This window comes from Zootoca vivipara, chromosome 3, assembly GCF_965207765.1.
Source record: "Zootoca vivipara chromosome 3, rZooViv2.hap1.1, whole genome shotgun sequence".
Classification (NCBI taxonomy): Eukaryota; Metazoa; Chordata; class Lepidosauria; order Squamata; family Lacertidae; genus Zootoca; species Zootoca vivipara.
In genome coordinates, this window is record NC_142586.1 from 96,123,572 (window position 1) to 96,147,199 (window position 23,628).

At 44.1% G+C, this 23,628-nt stretch overlaps 1 protein-coding gene across 2 annotated transcripts; it reads right to left on the bottom strand.

The window, feature by feature from the left end:
- Positions 1 to 1,427: 1,427 nt before the first annotated feature.
- UTP25 (UTP25 small subunit processome component) lies at positions 1,428 to 23,434 on the bottom strand. 2 transcript variants are annotated; one of them, XM_088666726.1, is made up of 13 exons: positions 23,022 to 23,212; positions 19,401 to 19,440; positions 18,977 to 19,048; positions 17,930 to 18,179; positions 17,634 to 17,840; positions 16,193 to 16,281; positions 15,585 to 15,995; positions 14,007 to 14,226; positions 9,356 to 9,558; positions 7,741 to 7,923; positions 6,376 to 6,488; positions 3,741 to 3,986; positions 1,428 to 2,275 (listed from the first exon to the last, which is right to left on the bottom strand). In XM_088666726.1, the coding sequence occupies exons 1-13, from the start codon at positions 23,126 to 23,128 to the stop codon at positions 2,029 to 2,031; spliced, it is 2,388 nt and encodes a 795-aa protein (XP_088522852.1). In that variant the 5' UTR covers positions 23,129 to 23,212; the 3' UTR covers positions 1,428 to 2,028. The 2 variants fall into 2 exon arrangements, with proteins under 2 accessions (XP_088522852.1, XP_060129015.1); XM_060273032.2 differs by lacking the exon at positions 18,977 to 19,048 and having other exon boundaries at positions 1,432 to 2,275; positions 23,022 to 23,434.
- Positions 23,435 to 23,628: the final 194 nt, after the last annotated feature.

The following is a 23,628-nucleotide window of genomic DNA, read 5'->3' on the forward strand; positions in this document are numbered from 1 at the left end:
AAGGTCAAATCTGCTAAGTCAAAGGGGCAGTCCCATTCCAGCTGAAGCAGAACAGTGGCATGAGAAGATACAGGGAAGAGGGATTAGCCTTTTGACATTTTATATGCAGGAATATCTCTGAGAGTAAAATGGCTCTAGGCCAGTTCCACTCCTCTGCAACTATAAAATGGTATCTGAGACCTGTTTGGGGTGCCGCCAATTTACAGCCGACAGTAATGCATTTTGTGTGGTGGGGATCCAGACCTAAGCAGCGCTGGTTCCCAACACAATACAAATGACAGTGTGTGAGCAAGTCAAATGAATTGGCTCTGCTCACACAAGATGTCAGTCAAACAGTATCACAGGCACAATTCCAGAACCCAGCTCAAAGGCCGCCCATGCCTCTGACCTGGGCCCATCACTTGGGTGATGTAGTGGCAACATAGCTACCATTTCTCAAGTTTTCATTTTAAAACCAAAAGCTATTATCTTTCAAAAAAGTAAATTAAAAATCAGCCTTCATGAACAGGGTGACTTCAATGACATCCCTTTTGTTGCCAAGAAACTACAAAGCAACATGCTTTATCTTTCCATTGCTCCCTAACTTTGTTATCCTGCTTTAGGTTGCTCAGACACTCATCTCTAATAAATACATCCTGAAGAGAGGGACAGGAGACCTTTAATCTTTATTTAGCAGCTTGCTTTTCTGTCTCTAACCATGAGTCAGCCTGGGAAGCATGTAGAATTTAAAGTAAGTTAGCCTTTCAGTAGCCTTTAACAGGAACATTCCTGTTAAAGATAACCTTTTCTAAGAAACCAGAAGCTTTTCTTTTAGGAGTCTTAGGTGCAGAGATTCCAAATGACAAGAAGAGACTATTTATGTATGTGACTACAGCTGCCTGGACTTTGTTAGCTCAGAGGTGGGAAAGAAAATACAGCCGCTGCCAAGGAAGAACGGCAGATAAAACTGATGGACTATGCTGAAATGGCAAAACTGACCGGAAGAATTAGGAACCAGGAAGAATAAATACTTGTAGTTGAAAGTTGAATTATGGTCTGTTTAAAGATTTGATAAAATTGGAGTAATAGAAGAGATGCAGGAGAAAACTGTTGGCATAAGGATCCATAAAAGGGGAGAAGGGAAGTCAAAGGGGATTTACTGATTATATTTTAATTGTTTCCTTCGTTGTTTGTAAACCTGACAATGCAAAAATAAACTCTCTCTCTCTCTCTCTCTCTCTTTTTAAAGGAACATTCCTATATCAATGCTGGCTAATTCCGGGATTGAAATGGAATTGCCTCTTTATTGGTGTTTAGTTCCTGCACTAGAGGAATTAGACACAGTTAATCAGCTTAAAACTAAAATAGACAGCAATGCAATGGCAGAGACTAGTGAACCACAGCTCTGCAGGCCTATTTTGACATTTAAAGGACACAATCACTATACAAAGATTTTTAAAAAGTTTGACAACTTTTTTTAATAAATGCAATGACAAAACACAAACAGACCATAATTTTTTTTTAACAAGACATCTCTCACATGTTTGATGTTTATAGTTATCCAAAGGGTGAGTGACTGGCTGGCTGTGTTTTTCTAGACACTGTATTGTTCTGGTCAGCATCTGGCTTTACTGAAGGTTACTTCAAGAAACAGGTGGAGAATGATGGACCAGACCCTAAGAACAGCTGGTACCCTCTGGCAATTGTAGGGCTAAAGGGTGCTTCCTAGAGGGATGGACTGGAGCCAGGGCCTGCTAGCTGCCGATCCCTATTGTAGCTGTATTGTATTAGACCAGTGTATTCAAACCAGTTAAAAGCAAATGTGGGGGGAACAACTCTCAGCACCCTTAACTACAGTTCCCAGGTTATATGGAGGTGGGGGGAGCCATGACTGCTTATGTGCCAAAGAAAGAATATAACCACATTTTAAATACATGGGGTGGATGCGGCCTTTCTTTTTCTAACATTTGTTCTGGAAGAAGCACAAGCCCCAAATAATAGGCTGAGCAGGTCAAGGAGTCCATTCGAAATCTCAGTCCACCACTTATTTCACTCTGTTTCTCCAGTGACAAAAAGGTGCACATTTTTGGAAGACTGGAGCATTTGGGCCGCCCGGTCGACACCCACCACCGCAGCCACCTTCTGAGCATCGTATTTTGAGTAAAGCACTGTGCAGGTCAAGGTGGCTTCTTCCTCACTGCCTGCCAGCTTCATCATATTGCAGACCTCACTATAGAAATGGGGGTAGGTGGGCAGTTCGTAAAAAATAAGGTTCTGGATGCCTCTAATTGAGTACCTGAATAAAGCAAACAAACAGGGGGGCACAAAATGATTAATATGCAACCGGGCAATTCCTTTTTGAAACTTTAACCATTTATAGATGAAACAGAATACAGCCCCTTTTTAATTTAACGGACCCCTGGGATTTCAACAAGGGAAATGGGACTTCCTGAACTCCTCCACCCCCCTGCAGTGAAGCAGAATTAAAAGTTACAATGCAGAGAGGTAGAATATTCTGTAGACTGCTAGCCAGCAAAAAACAGGGTCTCTAATGCCTGAAACCTTCCTGCAGCTATTTGTTGAACCTCCTCCCTCCCCACCTTATTTCTTTATGTTTGGCATTTGTTGGACGCCCTGTATCATAAAGTTATCTGGTCGACTTTCAGTGAATAAGTAAAAAAACAATGCAACGCAAAACAAACTATCAAACTGATATCTACATAAATGCAAACAAAAGCAAACCTCACTGTACCCCCCCCCCCAATTAAAAGACAGATATAAATGCTGAGAGGCCCAGCCTTCAAAATTTAAAAGGTCTGAGTGAATCAAAAGGGCTTCAGTTGGTGCCCCAAAGATCACAAAGGTGGCATCATTTTTATAAGGAAGCCCTGCGGATTCCTATTCAAAAATCACTCCTCTAGTGGACCAGTAAAGTAACACCCCCTAGGTCCCTTCTCTTCTTGTCTCTATCCACCTTTGTTCTTACCACTTAATTCAGACTTCTGGAACAAGGGAAACTTCCTCATACCAAGTCAGACCTTTGGTCCATCTAGCACAGCACTGTCTACACAAGGGGTTGCCAACCTGGTCCCTACCGCCCACTAGTGGGCGTTTCAGGATTCTAGGTGGGCGGTAGGGGCGTTCTATGGCACAAGCTGAATCTTCCTTCCATCGAGCACCGGTGGGCGGTAGGGAAATTTTACCATCAATAAAGATGCATTAGTGGGCGGTTGGTATAAAAAGGTTGACTACCCCTAGTCTAACAGCAGCTCTCAGGGATTTCAGACATAGGTCCCTACCAGCCAAATCTGGAGCTGTCAGGGTTTAAACCTGAGACTTGCACTCAAAGCACATTTTATACCAGTGAGCTATGGCCCTTCCTTGTTATACAGCTCTGGTTCAAAAGGAAGTATACACAGCATCACATTAAGATCAGCTGGCAATGATTTTCGAGAGACACTTTACCTTTCTATAGGAGAAATATGAGCCCAAGAAACATCAGTTATTAGCACATTCAGAAATCAAACCAGAAGTGTATAATCTTTTAGCCTATATTTATGATCTGTAGAGCAGGATCTGCATTGATGGTGCTGCATAGGTGATGAAAATAATACACATTTAAGAAATCTTCTAGTGCGGTGTGAAAAATTCCACATTTTTAGGCTAATTATGACACATTATTCATTTTTGGGGGGAGCAAGTACAACCTCATACACCCTCTTCTATTAAGGACTTGGAATTTAGCAACCACCCCAGCCTACCTTTTATAAAAGTGGAAACGCTCCGTGAAAATCAGAAATTGCTTCGCTCCCTTTAGGAAGAATTGCCTCGCTCTGGAAATGCCAGATTTACTGGTATATTCACACATGTGCACAAAACTCAACTCCTCCTTCTTGAAGTAGTTCCGTAGGCGCACATAATCAAAATATGACGGGACGTAGATGAGTGTATGTGACATGACGGCATCGCGATACTCGGGCAACACTCTCTCAATGAAAAAATGAAACCTGATTAAGAAAACATAAGCACGTTATTCTGCTCCAAAAATAAAAAAAAATCCCAGCATCTCACTTAATGCAAATGTAGAATATATATCACATACAAACACTCTCTTAACGTTGTAAATACACGTCTTAATCAACACACTGCAAAAGGGACCATTTTGAGGGAGCCTAGTTCCAATTTATTTCCTACATAAGCAGAATAAGGAAAAGATGTCACCCCCCTCTCACCTGGGAGAGGTTTTATTAATGCTGCTTAATACAAAAGGATTGTCTCCCCCTTAACTGATATGCACAAATGTGTCTTTATGACTATTTTTACATGCACCACAGGCTATCTTATTCTTGATTGTATTCTCTAGCGAAAACAATAAAAATTCTTATTATAAACATCGTAAATGCATATAAAATGATTTATACACAGATCACTAGTGTCTTCATAGAAAAACACTGCAGGCAGAGCAATATCTGTATCTCACATTGTGTGGAGTCTCTGTATTTTTACAATTACTCATATCCCACTTTTCCTTCAAGGACTGCAAGGTGACATATATGGTTTTCCCTGTACCATTTATCAGAACCAGTGAAGGCGGTGAAGGCCCTATGTGAGTGCCTGGAGGCGGTTGGAGGATGGATGGCGGCTAACAGATTGAGATTGAATGCTGACAAGACAGAATTACTGTTTGTGGGGGACAGGAGGCGGGCAGGTGTGGAGGACTCCCTGGTCCTGAATGGGGTAGCTGTGCCCCTGAAGGACCAGGTGCGCAGCCTGGGAGTCATTTTGGACTCACAGCTGTCCATGGAGGCACAGGTCAACTCTGTGCCATCTGGTACGCAGGCTGAGACCCTACCTGCCTGCGGACTGTCTCGCCAGAGTGGTGCATGCTCTAGTTATCTCTCGCTTGGACTACTGTAATGCGCTCTACGTGGGGCTACCTTTGAAGGTGACCCGGAAACTACAACTAATCCAGAATGTGGCAGCTAGACTGGTGACTGGGAGTGGCCGCCGAGACCACATAACACCGGTCCTGAAAGACCTACATTGGCTCCCAGTATGTTTCCGAGCACAATTCAAAGTGTTGGTGCTGACCTTTAAAGCCCTAAACGGCCTCGGTCCAGTATACCTGAAGGAGCGTCTCCACCCCCATCGTTCTGCCCGGACACTGAGGTCCAGCGCCGAGGGCCTTCTGGCGGTTCCCTCGCTACGAGAAGCCAAGTTACAGGGAACCAGGCAGAGGGCCTTCTCGGTAGTGGCACCCACCCTGTGGAACGCCCACCCACCAGAGGTCAAAGAGAATAATTACCAGACCTTTAGAAGGCATCTCAAGGCAGCCCTGTTTAGGGAAGCTTTTAACATTTGATGGATTTCTGTATTTTAATATTTTGTTGGAAGCCACCCAGAGTGGCTGGGGGAACCCGGCTAGATGGGCGGGGTATAATTAATAAATTTGTTGTTGTTGTTATTATTATTATTATTATTATTATATCTACACAACATCTCTGTGAGGTTGGTTAGGCTGAGAGATGGTGATGGGCCAAAGGTCATCCCACGATATTTTGGAGACTGAGTGGGCACTTGGCTCTCAATCTTTATTGGTGAGCTTTGGTGGGAGCATGGAGAATTTCCACGATGGCAGTGATTACGTTGCTCAAGTGATGGGAGATTCAGTCCAAAACACTTGGAGGGCATCAGACTGGGGAGGGCCGTTGCCGCTGCAAAGCAGAGCACTTAACCACAAGGAGTCCTCCACAAGGCAAGTGTCTAATCCCCATGGAAATAATTGGGACCGGCAACAGAGTGCTTCAGGGCAGAGTGGACTTGTTCAGGGTTGCCATCTCCCAGGGTTCCATCCTCTGGTTCTCTATTCCCTCCCCACAGCCCTGGTAGGTAGCAATCTTTGCCTACGGAGTGTGCCAAGTCCTCATTGTGCTGTTTCTGGGGCCTGCCCACTAGGCTTCCCTCCTGCCCCCTGGCTAAAGATTCACTGCGCTTTGACAAGGCTTGGGGTTCCCTGCTGACACCCCCCCCTTGTCTGCAGATGGTGCCGTTTTGCCTGCATAAAGATCAGTGCTTGGAGAAGGAGTTTGCTATTAGTATATAGGATTGAGGTTTCTATAGCACCGCAGGAGGTAGAGCAGAAGAATCTGGTGTGCATAATGTTGCCATTCAGCAGGCTGTGTTGGTTTCCTTGGTTTTTTAAAATTTATTCCCCCGCCCACTGCCTGCCTGCTTGCACTCTCTCTCTCTCTCTCTCTCTCTCTCTCTCTCTCTCTCTCTCTCTCTCTCTCTCTCTCTCTCTCTCTCTCTCTCTCTCTCTCTCCACAATGCTACACTCTACTGAGCACCAAATCTGAACCTGATGCCAGAAGTGCACAGCTGAAACAACCACATTACCTGGCATCTATTACAGAAACGGAATTTTCAGCTTCCAGCTTGCGAAAAACATGAGGAAGCTGTACTACAACGTGGCTGATAGAGCCCTTCAGAGGTACGTTCCTTACCGCTACCTGCGAGAAGCAAACACAACAGGCAAATGAAGGCAATGTTAGACCAGACAGGTTACACCTGAGATCAACTCTCATGGAAAGGGTAAGAGCTGGCTTGCCGGCTTGGAACAGTTCAGTTCTTCATTCCCTCTATTTCCAGTACTCAGGCATGAGTGCCAATGGCTTATGTAACCCAAACGCTCCCTCTGCCCAAGGTTTGCAAGTGTATAAACAAGATTTTCCTTGCTAAGGGGAGTAAGAGACAGCCTAATGAGGACTGAGCGTGCTTCACGGACCCAGAAGACTGGCTGGCTCTTGGGGTGGAAAAATGGAAAACTACACCGGGGGGGGGGGACACAGAATGGAACATCCTATCAAGGAGGGGGACAAACTGGAACTGCTTTGTTATACATCCCCCTTGTCTACTTTAGAATCCTGTTCTCAACAGCAACGGACAGCTGGATGCTCTTAGAAACAAGTAGGGAATGGGCGATGACAGCTACCTTCATTATTTAGCTTTAGCAACTGGTAAATTGTCTGCGAATAAGGAGTCTTCATTCAGCTGCCAAGGTTAGCGGTACTTAATAAAGCCATTTGTCTATCCTCCACAAACTTGCTTAATCCTTTTTTTTCAAAAACCCTCTAAACTAGTGGTCATCAACTCGTCAAGGAGAGTGGTGAATTTGACAAGTAAATCAAGAATTGTGGGGAAAGGAGACACTTCCTTCTTCCTGTCATGAATCCAGTGCCAAAGAAACACTTCCTTTTAGAGGGAAGTCTCTTGCACAATATGCTTTATCTTTGTACCTTTGTACCTCTAAATTACCATTTAAGGGAGGAAGAGAGACAGACGGTACTCATTATAGGGTTGCGCTTGGCCCCAGGGATACTAGTTGTCAACCCCTATTTTACATGAACAAAGAAGATTCGGGTTGATGCAAGGAAGTTAGAAATAGGACATTACTGTTGAGGAGGATGCCTGTCAGGGTTTATATCTTTAACGGGACAATGGGGGTGGGGATATTTTAACAAACATGCTTCAATATCAGCTTGGTAGCAGGAGACAAATGTAATAACTGGAGGCAGCAATAACTTGAGATCAGCTTGGCTGGAGACATTAAAACACAATAGGAATGGGAAGATTTATTATCTGCAAGTCCATAAGCACACCCACACCCACACACCATCGCCATTTTGCTGCAAGGTCATGTTGGAAGGCCAATAAGCCTTCTTCACTTCTATACAAGGGCTATAGACACATGTGAACACTAACCTGCCCCCTGTAATTGAAGCAGTGCTTATTGAAGATGGAGTTGATCTGTGGATCCTGGAGGGAGCTGAACAGCAGCGTCTGCCGATAATACTTGGACCAGTTGTTCAGACTGAACATTCGCACCCGTGAGAAATCCACCCCATGAGACTCCAAAGGCAACAGGTTAATGTGGTTCATCAGGTGCTGTGAGCAGATTTTTAAAAAGAAAAGAAGTATGTCCGTCAATCTGGATCAATTTGCAGGAAGAGGAAAATCAAGGAAAGAGAACCCTAAAAAGTTCATGCATTATACTAAAGTGAGCCACGTGAATGGAAATCTGAACTATTAAACTCCTTTCTTGGCTGAATCTGAGCAAGGGATTTGGCTCACTGGTAGAGCACCAGTTGGAATATGGAAGGCCGTAGGTTCAATCCCTGGCATCTCCAGGGAGAGGAAAGTCACCTGTCTGAAAACGTGGGAGAGTCGCTGTCAGCCAGTACAGAATTGTTTGTATACTGCCCTTAATCCAAAGACCACAGGGCAGTTCACAACATAAAAATACAACATGAGAAGACAAAATACGTAACAACACAAACAAATCAATACCCCCCCCCTCCCATGAGCACATTTTAAAGGCCATAGATTGTTTAATCAGCCAAAGGCCTGGTTATAGAGAAACATTCTCGTCTGGCGCCTAGACAATACTGAGCTAGACAGACCAAAGGTCCGACTCAGTATTTGGCAGCTTCCTTATGTTCCTAACAGCTCTTTGGCTGTTGTTGCTAGGAGGCTTTTGTTGCCTCTCAAAACTCATTTCTGGAAAATCGTTCTGCAGCATCCAAGAGACTGTCAAGGATCACGCAGCATGTGAAACGAGGGTCATTCGACACCTGGTTTGCTCTAAGTGTTGTTTGAACCATCCAGTGTTAGAAACCATACGAAACGAAATCTTTTAGTTGGCTCTAATGTTCTCAACTGGCCCGCAGGAAATAATATGGTACAAGAAGAGATCACAGGAGCTGCTTAGGCTGCTTTTCATAGTTCCCATGTCTTTGCAATTGATGTGCCCTTAGAAAGAACTTCCCACTGTTTTCTAGCATGATATCAGAAGATCCTGCTGGATCAGGCCAGTGGTCCATTGAGTCCAGCATCCTGTTATCACAGTGGTCAACTAGATGCCCTGCTGGCAGGCTTCTCACAGACATCAGTACAGCTGAACTCTACCAACCTGAAATTCCCAGAAACTGGTACTCAGGGCCTAATGCCTCTGGCAGTGGAAGCAGAGAATAGCCTTATCCTCCACAGATATGACTAATCCTATTTTTAAAGTTGGTGGCCATCGCTACTTGTGGAAGCCTTGCCAGGAGAATTTCTAAGCCATGTGCTACTTCTAGAGGGAAGCCTTGCCTGTTGAAGGCAGTCCAGAAGGAGAATTGGATTTGCTAAATTTTAAGAATGCATCCGCACTCAGAAACCCAGAACACATGTCTCCATCCCATGAGTTCAAATTAAACACCCACGTTTCTCAGTGTTAAAATCCGCTGGCTGTTTACTGCATTACCTATCTTGTCAACCCTGTTCGTGAGGCATGATACGCGAGGGAAAAGAGTAAGAAGGGGTAAAGGAGATGCATTACCAAAACATGCTCCCAGTTCTGCATTAGGTAGATGTCGGCCTCATCGATGATAAGAATTTCTATGGACGAGAGGAAATCATAGTCTCTCTTGTTCTCCCCCTCAGCTCCAATAACAGTCCTCAGGCCAAGGGGAGATGCAATGATAATATCGGAGGAGTAAAAAGGCGCATAGAGTCGTATGCTCTTTTGAAGAACAGAAACACCTGCCAAAAAAACACAGACAATCAAGCCAGTCACCAGTCAGTCATTATTTCAACCGTCATTCTTTCACAGAATCCCAGAACGGTTGTGTATAACTGTTCCTTTCGCTCTGAACCATCACAACCATTGCACCTGATCATAATGGCTGTGTATGTACGGGTGAGTTGTGTGAGCATGCAAGTGTGCACAGAAACCTCCAAGTGGATGCAGCTCACATTACATGTGTCACTGCCCAATTTTATCTCTGGTCCTATGCATTGCTAGCTAGGGTTACCCATGAAGGAATGCTGCCCTTGGGATAGGCCCTAAGTCAGAGATGGGGAACATCCAGGCCATGAGCATATCTTGGCCTGCCAGGCCGACTTCCCCAAACCTACGACCATCCACCCATCAGCTGACATCACCGGTGACACCAGCTGACAGGCAGGCAGTAGGGCAGGGTTTAATCCTGCACTGGTTGCATGATCTTGTACCCAGCAAGAAATGCACAGCCTAGGCAGCAGAACGAGATCAGCCCGAGACTAGAGACTCGAAAGGAAAGGATGAGGGTAACTCACAAAGGCTCCTCTCCCATTTCGCTTTTAAGATCAGAGTGAAAGGCATTTTGACAGGTTGGCAACCCTGCCCACTCGTCAAATTAAGTCTGTGAGGCAGATCCTGATAAAGACCTGGCCATGGAGTCAAAAATGTTCCCCATCCTAAATGGAGGCACAACCCATCTCCATGCAACCACCACCATATTGTAAAGCCCACTGGTGGGTCCAAATACATGGAACCAACGACATGAACTGAATAGTAGACCTTCCTCCGATTCCCTTGTTTGAATGGGATCAGCTGCTTCCAAACGCACCTACAGGGTCAACAATAAGCGACACTTAATGCAGCAACCAGTATCGCAAAAATCAACGCAAGCCATGCTTGCCACTATGGTGAAGAGAACTTCTCAGCTTCTTTCAGCATGCCTAGTAAGTAGGTACAGTAATTTGTACAGGGGAGGGAAATCCTGAAGGGAACCATTTGGCAACCGGACTTAATCAAAACGAACACCATCAGCGGCAGTAAGGAGGCACTACTTGCATCTCTTGGCTGCATTATTAACCAATATCTTTCATGAGACAATACCTTCAAGTAACATTAAGTTTTAAAGCAGCCTTCTCAAAGCAAGAATCCTAGACATCAAGCCACCGCACAAAGACTCTGCATAATGCACCGATAAACCAGCATGAAATTGCAATTTCTGGAAGAGTCTTGACGTTTTCTGTTTAACCAACATTTGGGCTCGCTTCACCTGGGGAGTGCGCAGCAGAGCTCAGCTGGAAGCCACAGGCATTCTAGCTACACAACCACCATTTTGCAGACGAACACATCGTCTAGATTATTTACTGGATTTCTGCTTTCTCCAGTCCCCTCAAGGGCAACAAAGCAGGTTACAAAACTGCAATCAGATTCGATCTCGGTTCTCTAGTTTCATCACGGTCCAGGGCTCGTTAAGGGTTCAACAACTCCAGAATTAGGGCTGCCTCCACCTATGCCTCCACAATGATTATAGCAGCTTCCACACTTTGGCATCCACAATGTTTATTGCACACCATTGCAGCTGGGGTGTGCATATGTTGGTGGCAGATTAGCAGGCTGCATGCTCCATACAAAAGCATATAGAAGTTAGAAGGGACCTGGGAATTAACCTAGTCCAATGTGTTGCTCAGTGATGCAGAATCTGCAATGCCGGGTGCACGCCTCATAAATGGCTGCCCAGCTTCTGTTTAAACACCTCCAGCAAAATAAAAGTCCACCACATCCACACAAGGCAGTCTGTTCCATCCTCAGATAGCTCTTTTATCATCTGGAAGCTTCTCCGACACTTTGCAGTTTGTAAGGAGAAGGCATGGCACTAATTATTAATAATTATTTATTTATTTATAGAATTTATATACCTCCCAATACCCAGGGGTCTCATTTTAAAAGGGCATAGGATGTCAATCAGATCAACCCAAGGCTTGGTCCAGTATACCTGAAGGAGCGTCTCCACCTCCATCGCTCTGCCCGGACACTGAGGTCCAGTGCCGAGGGCCTTCTGGCAGTTCCCTTGCTGCGAGAAACCAAGTTACAGGGAACCAGACAGAGGGCCTTCTCAGTAGTGGCACCCGCTCTGTGGAACGCCCTCCCACCAGATGTCAAAAAGAAAAATAACCACCAGACTTTTAGAGGACATCTGAAGGCGGCCCTGTTTAGGGAAGCTTTAAGAAATTAGTGTATTTTAATATTTCTGTTGGAAGCCGCCCAGAGTGGCTGGGGAAACCCAGCCAGATGGGTAGGGTATAAATAATAAATTATTTATTATTATTATTATTATTATTATTATTATTATTGGTTAAAAAGGAATGTTTTTGTCTGGTGCCTAAAGGTGTATAATGATGGCGCCAGGCAAACTTCCTTGGGGAGAGCACTCCACAGACAGGGAGCCACTGCAGAGAAGGCCCTGCTCTCCTGTTGCCATCCTCCACACCTCTCACGGAGGAGACACACAAAGGAGGACCTCAGAAGATGATCTCAAGGGTATTCCAAAGAACACAGCACTGCCACAGAAAACCAGGACATATTTCCTGTTTTGCACAGAGCAACAACCAGCTGATTGAGAAGAGGGGGACACACTCTCTGTGTCTAAGATTTTGACTCCTGAAACACAGGAGCACAGTCCAACTTTGGTCCAGGGCACAACTGGACCAAAAGCAGTACAAGACACAGCCGCATACTGCTTCTGCCCCAGAGTGAGCATGTCTTCCCATAACTGTGCAAAGGATTTTTGTGCGCACTCCAAATTAGTCCACGTCTACCTCTTCCTCACTTTTGAGGAGGAAGGACAAGTGATGCAGTCACTAGGCAGCACTAGGTGGTGGCGAGGAAATACCCTAGGGCATCTACTTTTCAACCCTGCACAATATGGTTGGGCCCGTAGCTGCTGGAGTTATATATCCAGTGCAGCTCCCAGTGTTGATGCTCAGTGAGACTGCAAATTAGCCTCCATCTCCCTACCATCTTTTGTTACCTTAAGTCAATCTTGCCATAGAGAGACAGGGGAGATCAGAGCAGTTGAAAAGAAACAAAAAGGAGCAGGATATAAGGTCATCCACTAAGCTGAGTTATAGCCAAATGAGACCACTGGCCCATCTCAGCCAGTACTGTCTCCTCTGCTTGGCAGCAATGTCTCAAGCAGAGGAAGGAGAGCATGAAAGACAATTAAGTAGCAGCCGCTTCATCCATAATTTTGAAGCACCAATTGTTTTGAATCACATCCAACGCGCACAATGTGGTCCAGCTTGCACATTTGTCTCATTGTTACAAGCAGGGCCAAGCTTGTGCCCTTTGTTGTTGTTTTAAAAAAATGGTTCCGCAATCAAATTTTCCATGCAAACTGTTTGCAACGCAATGGAATTTTCCATGGAAAAAGAGTGTCCATTTCTGAAAATGCATTGTTTCTCAAAATTACGTAGTAACAAGATGAACAAATACGCTATTAGTGAAACTGGGAAAGTTTAAAGGTTGCAATGTACGTTTTTCAGAGTACCATTCCTAAAAAAGCATAGATGCATGCACGCACATACAATATAATTGTACAGCTCTCTTGGCATGCTGAAATTAGCATGCTAACAGTTTTTGGTGCCGTCATTATGTCTTAAATATTTTCAAGTATTTCAATAGTATCTGTAAGGCTTGGAATGAAACATCTAAGCTGCACGAATTGCACTTGACTATCCCCCCCCCCACTAAGGAAATTGTTCCATCCAAATAATTTTGACAACTGCGGAAAAATTAGAGAGAGTTATTCAGTGTATAAAATTGACACTTCATGCTTTGTAAAATATTATTACTGCATACTAACTAATCAGAAAGCAAACATGCTAAACCACATTTAAATAATTTTTGGGCACTGGAATTGTTTTCCCAGCAAACCCACATCACTGGTAACTGGTAAAAATATTGCAGGTGTGTGTGAGTGTGTATGGTTTGTGGAAGATTGAAAACAGAGAGCTCTAAAGCAAATAAGATGCACAACGTAGTGGGGTTAGCACTTTGTGCTATCTTTTTCTTCTGAAATCACTGTTTGCAGCACCAGACACCAAACCATGCCTGCAATTCCTGCATCTGATGAAATGGACTGTGCTCCACAAAATGTCATAATAAATTTGGTGCCAAGTGACTCTTCATTGTTTTCCTATAAATGAAGCAGCCCTAATGAGTCTAAATGGTAAGAGGGAGAATTATATTTGAAAACAAGACAGTGTTGGCTTTACCAAGAAAAAAAATCAACGCAAAAAATCAAATACTATTTTGTGTATTTGGTGGGCTTCCACTGGGCATTCAAAAACAACAACATGAAACTTGTAAAACATGCTTAATGCTTTGAACTGTTTTTCAGAACAAAAAAGGACTGATCTTAAAATGTCAGTACCTAGCCTGAAGTGGTCATCAATGTTCCCTGCAAAGACAGCTTCATAATCTTCTGGCCGTTTCAGATTGGGCGGTTTCTCTTCTGGATCTGAGCCAAACTCCCCCTTGAACCGCTTTTTGTTACTAACATCAATTTTCTTTTGACTTGTTGATTCAAGGAGGCTGATGAAAATCTGCACCACACGTAAAGCAGATTCCCGGAAGGGCACCACTATCAACACCTATGCAGGGAAATGCAGAAGCAAATCTATTTTGAGCAAGAAATGTTTTTTTTCATAAGAAGACACACAGAGAGTGAGATGCTATATTGTAGGTATTTGGGGCTATCCATTAAAAAAATTATGTGCCCCTCATCTAGCTTTAGCTGACTGAACACTCTTTAAAATATGTATTGATTTGCAGAATTTATATCCTACCAAACTTACAACATAAATTTATTTTTGTACCCAGGGCAGCTAACAAAGTAAAAAGATAGGGAAAAAATACTGTAATAAGAATAACCAGTACAACAAACTAAAACAGCAATTGTCTGTTCACACAGGCCAGTGAAAATCGGAGCTGCTCAAAGTTATAAGTGTTAAAACATACTGTTCTAAGAAGGCTGGGAAAACAGTAGGGAAAAAATACCTGGTGCCTAAATCACAGTAATAAGGGCATTAGATGGGTCTCCCTGTGGATGGCATTCCAAAGGTTGGCGTTTTCTCCTCATTTGACACCCAGGCCAGTGGTGTGTTGGATTGGATAATGGTCTCAGATTATAATCTCAGTGAGCAGGCAGACTGCTGCTGGAGAAGGCAGTTCAGTAAATACCTGGGTCCATATACAGTGGTACCTCGGGTTACGAACACGATCCGTTCCGGGATGCAGTTCGTAACCCGAAATGGTCGTAACCCGAAGCGCCATTTTGCACATGCACAAAGCACAATTTCCGCAATTTTCACGCTTTGTGCATGTGCAAACCATGTGCGCGGCAGCGAAAATACTTCCGGGATTGCGAAGTTCGTAACCCAAGGTGTTCATAACCTGAGGTACGACTGTATATGAATGAGAGAGTTCTAGATAACTTCTGGTATACTGAAATAAGGAGCATTCTCCATGGGATATACTGAACAATGTTTGTCATTCATTATCAAACTCCCTGTCCCTGGCATTTGAGCATTAAAATGAAGATCTAACAAAACAAAACAAAAAAGTCATACCCAGTGTTATAAGATTTAAACATCCCCTAAGGAATAGATCCTGGAGATTCCAATAACATTTTCTACTCAAATCCAAAAAGAAAATTGATCCATCGTTTTATATACAAGAGAAGCAAATACTGGGGGAAGCAACCTTGTTGGGCGGAATCAATTGAAGTCTGATTGCATGATGGTTATGGACTCATGGACAGTTGGCCAAGCATGGGCACCTTACAGTTTCCAAGTTGTAAGAGATTTAATAATTCCCCCACTGGTCAGGGATTCATAGGCTGATTTGAAGGGACACCTTTACTGTACAATGGCAGCTCTGTTTAGGGAATATCACATACACCAAGGCCTGTTTTCCATGCAATGCTGACAAATTAAGGAAATCCTTTCACCTTTGGTCTTGTGAGTCCTTGATCTCTGAAGCTATCATCGTCAGTCCCGGGTTTTTGGTCCCTTCGCTTGGCATTATTTCCAAGCACTTGGGCATTTGCCTTCAAGACGTGGTTCAGGGCATGCAGGCAGTAGACTTGACGGACTTCTTCCCCATTGCTTAAAGCAGTCCTCTCTGGGTAGAACAAGTCCTTGTATGAATTCATGATGCAGAAAAGCTCTTTCTGCAGCGGAGTAAATGGTTGATCTTTTGATTTCACCTGCTTGGAAAGGAATGGGCTGTTGACTTTAGGCCAAGCAGATCCTAAAGGCTTGCGAAGATGAAGCCGTTTCAAATCAACTTCTTTGTCTGCCTTAACCATTCCAAACTTCTCCAATTTTGAAGAGAAAACTAACTGACCCAGTGCTGGCCACTAGAAAGTAGAAACAAACACAACATAAGGTTAAACACAACTCCTGCTAATAGTCTCAGATACACTGTAAAATACCCTATTTCTCTTGTTTTACAGAGGATGAGCACAACCCATTCAGAGATGAGTTAGCAAGTTTTGAGCCAAATAAAGAATAGAAATCAGGCACAGTGAATTATGAAATAAATGCACGTTATTACCTTGACTTGGTAGGTAGATTTTGAGCATGCAAGAATTTTCTCTATTTGTTTTTCTTCCAGTTCTTCATCGACATGACACTTAAATGGATCTGTGTGGAGAGATAAAAACAATGTTATGAAAACTAGACTCTGCTCTACGCATTTTTAAAAGAAGACTGATCAGAAGGAGGAAATTGTTATCGCTGAATTATGAATTTGAGGTCTGTCAGAGACCTCAAATGCTGCATCTAACAGTAAAAGAGGAGGAGGAGGTAATCATAAAAGAATCTTGCATGACAAGGCAATTCTACAGTACAGAAAACCACAGCATGGCTAAAGGGGAACTTCTGCCTCACCCCAATGTGGTAGGACTCCAGTTCCCATATGCCTCAGTCAGTGCAGTCCACCTCTGTTCTACAATGAGCATACACATAAGCTTTGTCATTCCCCAAAAAAGGATTACCCATTCTCAAGAGGTTTGGCAAACCCAAGCAGGCTTTGGAAGGAACGGAAGACCCACATTTAGCAAAAGATTTTTTCCACCACCAGAGAACTGAACTTACAATAAAAAACAAATTAGCTATTAGTGTTCAAGTCTGATCTGCACAACTGATGACCTCTTAAGTTAAATGCAGCTTGCTAGGTTTGGTTTGCTGGATGCAATGAAAATCTCTCCTTTGTGTAGTTTTAATCAGGCAACACGAAGAGGTTCATCTGACCTCAGGTGGAAGGCAACGGGTTCTGTGGCTCATCAGCTGCTCAGATCTGCTTTAAATCAATTTCTCAAGGTTCTTAGGCTACCTTAAGGAATGATGTCCTCCCCTAGGCAGCAGCATAATGAACCTATAACCAAGACCAGGCTTCCTCAACCTCGGCCCTCCAAATGTTTTGAGACTACAATTCCCATCATCCCTGACCACTGGTCCTGCTAGCTTGGGAGTTGTAGGCCAAAAACATATGGAGGGCCGAGGTTGAGGAAGCCTGACCAAGACCATCACAGTTCCAATGATATAATACAATACAATAATATATATTACATATAAAATATCAAGAATCCAGCCAACAGTAACCAGGATTAATAAACCTTTTAAAACATAAAAGCATAAAAATGAACAAAATTTCAATAAGCAATCGAAACAAGACTCTAAAAAAACAGTAAGAAGCATAATAAAAAATCCTCTTACAGTAATTAAAAGCCATTGGAAACAGGTGCAGATGAGGCTAATCACACATTCCTTGGGAGTTCCATTAGGCAGGGGCCACCACTGAAAAGGACCCGTTTCTAGTGTCTGGCAGTTTAACTGGCCTTAGTGGCATGCCAATGAACAGGGCCTCGAAATTCAACCATAGGACTCAGACTGGTTCAAAGAGGTGAAGGCAGTCCTTTGAGATGTCAAGAAGCTTGTATGTAGGTACTCTCCCTCGCCCAACAAGCATTTAATATAAAGACCATGCATTTTACCTTTTGCAATATCTGCAGAACCACTGTTTTCTTTCCCATCTGCAGAAGGATCACCACACTCTTCTTCTATGAAATTGGTTTCCAGACTAAACTCAGATTCGTGCTGCACATCTGTGAATTCTTCGGTAGCTTCATGTTTTAGGTCGCTAGAAGCCTCTGGATCTCCAGGTTCCTCTTGGCTGTTTTTCTGGAGTGGTGCTTCTTGATCTATGCCAGATCAAAAAGAAGAAGAGTAGTGCAGTAGGTTGTATTCATACGAGAGCTGTGGTCCACAGAATTTGAGATCACTGGATTACCTGATTCTGGGGGGTGAGCCGCATTGCTGTCATTGTCTTCGTCCTCCATTTCTCCCTCACCTTCTTCGTCCTCATCACTGCCCACTTCTGCATCACCTTTGTTGCTTCCTCCTTCTGATTCATCTTCATCATCCTCACTGTCCGAATACGGAGCAGTTTTTAAGGTGGCCAGTAACTTGTGATAGACTGAGGCTTCTTCAGAATCATTCTCTGTGTCACTTTCTGAGCTTGACTGCTCAGAGGTTTCTGTCTAGAAATGGAAAAAAATAACCCAGGACATACAATACAAACATACTGATACAGATTCTGATCACTGAATGCTGAGCCTAGTATTACCTTCTATATTATTCTATCCAAATCCAGCTTTTATATGTCAGCAACCCTCCACAGTTCACAGGCTGAGGGGTTTCCTTCTTAACTGGTAATGCCAGTGATTGAACCTAAGATCTCATGCATGTAGACTGTCCTTCTACAACATGGTGCCCTCAAGATGGGCAACTCCTGGCTGTGTTCAGCTGTAGCCTGAAACATCTGGAAAGTAACAGGTTGGAGAAGACTGGTGCGGACCACTTGCATCCCTTCCAATCGGGATTCAAGCCCCATCATGGAACTAAAACTGCTAATAAATATTTCAAGTTTTGTATTAAGAAATCCAAATTATGGGTGAGATCCAGCGGCACACCAGGGGCCATGATGGTACTTCTCTTCTTCCCCTGCACCCCCATCTGCTCTAGAGTATCCCTCAACTAATTGGAGCAGATGTTTGGGGCTTGTGGGGAGCTGCAGGAAGGAGGGAAAGGAATTCCCATTTGCAACAGCAGAAATGTGTTGTGCAAGCGGGATGGGTTGGGGCAGGGACAGAGAATGAGCTGGAGTTAGAGGATGGGACTGCTGAAGTCCTACTCTGTTATTACTGCAAGCTTCCACAAACCTTCCCCAGCTTTTTCAGATTCTCAGATTTGCAAGCTTTCCTCTGAAGTCAGAAGTGCTAGGACAAGAATGGGGGAACCTGTGGCCTTTCAAATGTTGTTGGATTACAATCCCTACCATGCTCAGCCACTGAGCATTGGCTGAGGATAATGTGAGTGGAGTCCAACAATATATGCTGAAGCCTAAATTCTGGGTAAAATACCAGGTGCTAAAGCAGACACATAAAATTATAGAATTGTGGAGCTGGAAGGGACCCTGAGGATCATCTATCCCAAACCCCTGCAATACAGAAATATGCAGCTGTCCTATACAGAGATCGAACCTGCAACATTGGCATTATTAGCACCACACTCTAACCAAATGAGCTAACGAGTTACAATGCAACCAGGGATGGAAATAGTAAAGGCAGTTAGGATGGATGTGCTATAGAATTTGAACTAACTGTGTTAATACATTTAACCAATTTTCATGCATTAGCATTTCCCATTAATTTATCCATATAAAAAGAGGCATGTTTTTAAAAAGGTAGGGTCACTCTTACCAGTTCACAGATTTGAGTTGGTTTTTCTTTCCCAGAAACCCTAAAAGGAAACCATTTGAATTTAATTTATCTTTGGCGACTGATACATAGATTGAAGAAACAAATTAAAAATAACCAAAATGGCATGTAGCTTTTTTTTTTTGCACTCGAAACATACTTTTTATTAATTTTACAGAATACAAAAAAAACAAAAAAAACGGTACATACATAAACACCTTTTCCACCTCCTTCCTACCCACCCACATGGGTCCTCCCCTGCCACAGAAGTATCCCATGTATGTGAACAGTCAGAGATGTTCCATTTTATGCTTGGATTTCTGTCCTCCTCCCCCTCCCCTGACCCCAAAGCCCCCCCCTGCCACCAGGGAGCTCCAGCAAACCAGGGCAGTACGCAGGAGGCCATCCATCCAACCATCTATTGTCATACCAAAAAAAAAAAGAGAAAAATAGAAATAGGAAAAAAGAAAAAAAAGAAAGGGCAAAAAAAGAGAAAAAAACAATACAAAACAGAAAAATTTTTCTTACATTCATGATTGTAAAACCATATTTTGTGGGCTTCCCCTCCCCCCCCTTCCCCGGTTTTCATCCCTTTTTTATCATCTGCAACAGTTTCTTACTTTATAGAAATACACCTTTGTATCTTATACAACTTCAAATCACTGAAAAATCAAACTCCCATTTTATCTTCCCGTGCCTAATTTTTTCTCCCTCTATAAGCCTCCATATTTTCACATTTTCCAAAATCCATTCACTTTTAAAACTATAACTATTCTCAATTTAACCTTACATTCCCGATTACCGGCTCCACCCCCCCAATCCAGCAAATTCCATAATCAGCAGACCAGTTATAAACCTGTTAATCCATCCATGTAATCACAACATCACTTTCCCTTCACCCCACCCCCTGTTTACAGTCTTTTGCCATCCAGGCCACCATACAGGGCCCCTGAATTTCTTCTCTTCTCTGCATATTTTTTCCTTCTTCCCTGTGGGCGTTCTGGAGTTCCAATAATACCAATCGTGCCCCCCTCAAAAGCGGGGCACTCCATCCAACTTTTTGTAGAGTAAAGTCATCATTTTTTTCGTGGTGTGCTTCATTTTGTGTTGAATCATCACAGTCCTCATCTTCATCTTTTCCTTCCAAATCACAATCATCATCATTGTCATTCTCACATTCATCTTTTTCAGTGTCAAAAGCTTCATCTCCTAAAAAATCATATTCTGCCATCACCATCTGAAATTTTTTCTGTAACTCTTGCCGTCGTGTCTCCTCTTGACATAGCTCTATTCTTGTTTCCCACATTAAGGTCAAAACAGACCGCTGGAACTCAGGGGAACACTTTTTTGTTGACATAATTCAATCCTGCCAAGGTCAAAACTTGTCACGTGGGGTGGAATATGATCACAGTTTATTTTCTCGACTCCATTTTAACAAGCTGGCTGCATTCTTCAAGTCTTATTAACAATAAAGTTCGAACTCACATTTCACAAACATTTAAACCAGAAAAGAAATTCCACAAAGTCCAGAAATACAAAATGAAATAAAAATTGACTCATAAATCCTGATCAACTCACTGGGTTGCCTGGGCTGCCGGCTCCCGAGGAAAAGAAAGATTTTTCTCAGTCTTTACCTCTTGTTGCAGGGCAGTCATAAACCACAGTCTCTCTCCCCTTCTCACCCTGCATCAAAGGGGAGATTCTCTTTGATGCCTTTGAGGGATCCTTTGAATTGCAAATCTTCTGTTTATGGCTTCGGGTTTCTATTTACTGTCTCTTTTGTTGCCGTGGGGGGGGGTGGCTTCCTCTTTTCTCCCCTCTCTCCCAGATCCAAATTGTTTTATAATCCAAATCGTGAGGTTACTTACAATCTTTTCCAATCGTTTTATTTTCGGAAGAATCCAGCGCTCTCCGCCTTCGGCTTGAAGCTTCTCCCTGCTAGAATAACGTTGCCGCTCAAAATGGCCCCCGCGACTTCTACCCTCCTCGCTCCGGAGCTCTTATTAGAGCTAGCCGAAGAGTTGGGGAGTCCGGATTTGGGCTGTGCCGAGCAAATTGCCCCCGGGACGCCCTTCCCGAGGTTCTAAGGGGCGCAGCGTCGCTCTCGCTGCCCTCCCCACTCCTAGCAGGGACGGGCCGTCTCGGAGACGAGACGAGACCCCGCCGATCGTCGCTGGCGCTGAACCCGGAAGCGTGGCATGTAGCTTTTAATATTTGGAGAGTTTAGCACAAGAAGACGTGAGCATTACTGAGCATAGTTGCTCATCACAACTTATAATGTCCTGATTGGAACCGGAACAACAAGAGATTTCCAAAAGAGAATAATGTTTTAAGAGTTCCTTAATGCTTGCCCCACTCTACTGTGTGCAGCCTTTGCACACCTGTGTGGACACCACCTGGGAGCTGGAAAGAGATCACTGCTGGCTCAAAGCTGAACTGCACCTTTAGAAAGAGAGAAATCTTTACAGAAAGCTGTGATCACCCCAAGTGAACTGTCCTTCCTGTGCCCCAAATGGCTGAAGGAAAAAAATCACCAGTCCCAGATTATTATTGCTGCTGTATCACCTAATACATTATGGAGAATTTGGCATTGAATACAGTAATTGGAAAGGAGAGGAAGAGCCCAGAGATAGTTATACTGGGTACAGGCAATAGCTTTTAATAAGCATGTTTAGCCAGGTAGGCACCTGAAACCCCACTGGGCTCTATGGGGCTTAGCCCCTCCCTGGTAAGTGTGCATAGAACGGCAGTCTAAAAGAGTTAGACTCTTTTGCCCCAGTGCTCACTCCTGTCAAACTGAGGTGTTTGCGGGGTTTTGAAGCACTACGGAACCATGCAAAAACAGTGAACAGAGGTTGAGTGTGGGATAAATGTGCACACTATGAGCAACAGGGCCTTGATCACAACCAGATGCCTATGGGAAGCCAGGAAGTGGTGGTATCTGCTCACAATAGCACTCCCCTCCTGCGGTTCCCAGAGAGAAGAAATGCAATGGTGCACCTGCAGCAGCACAACCGGACACCTTCATCTGTCCCAACTGCAACAAAACTTCTCTCTCCAGTATCGTCTCTACAGCCACAGCAGGCTCTGTAACCTTCCAACAGTTTGCTGTCAGTCCCATAGGTGCATTCCTTCACTGCCTCCAGATACAGATGGATGCCGACTGGACTGCCTCTGACTGGGGAGGCGACATCCTCTGCATTCTGGGACAAATAACTAAAAACGTTCTGTTCTCTGTCAGTTGTCAGAGATGGAGACACAGGAAGAAAGGAGGCAAAGGCCATTGAAAAATGAAAATGAAGAAATATAGTCAGCTATTGATCACTGAAAAGGCTGCAGGAGTGGGGAGAAGGGAATTTAGGACAGCCAAAATCCTCGGAGCCTTAGCAAATCAATCTATGTTGAGAGATGGGGAAATTGTGGCTCTCCAGACGTTGTTGGACTCCAACTCCCATCACCCTTGGCCAGCACAGCCAGTTACCAGGGACGATGGGAGTCGTACGTAGTCCGACAACACAACACAAGGAAGGCTACTGTAGAGAAATCGTTGCGGACAAGAAGCCTCTTCAGCAAACAGATCCTTCAGCTTTCACCTTCGACGCTATTCAAACAAGCCCCGCTCACCGATCATAGAAGGGGTGCTCCTCCCCGAAATCCTTGAGGTGCTTCTTCTGCTTCTTACTCAAGCTGCTGATCAGCTGCTGCTGCCGGCCAGCTTTCCTCTTCCCCATGTTGTCGAACTTCCTGCTCCGTTTCCCACGTGGATTTCCTCCCCTGTCGCTTTACGGCCCCCCAAGTCCGCCGCTTCCCCGCGACTTACGACAGTGGGCTGGGCTGGATCTGCTGTGGGTCCCTTGGCTCCTCCTGTAGGGGGAGTGGCTGGTACCTTGCATAAGGGGTTATAGTTAAGGGGGGGTTGTTGTTGTTGCACCTTTACGCAGAAGTTTCATTGGGTCGCAGTGAGCTTGCTGGCAAGTAAATGTGTTTAGAAATCGTAGCCCATATCGGTTATTTGCGCCCCGCCCCCCAGTTCGTTCGTCTTTAATGCATGTATTATTGAAACAGTTCTAGGGTTCCTTGAGCCTTGCTGGAGATTGGAGCTCTGTGAGGGGGCGGACTACAGTGTCCAGAATCCTTTGCGGTAATCGCAGACACGATTTTGACGTAGAGAAGCCGAAGCTAAGCCCCGCCCTGCTTCCCTGGCTCCTCCTGCTTTTGGGGGCGTGGCTAC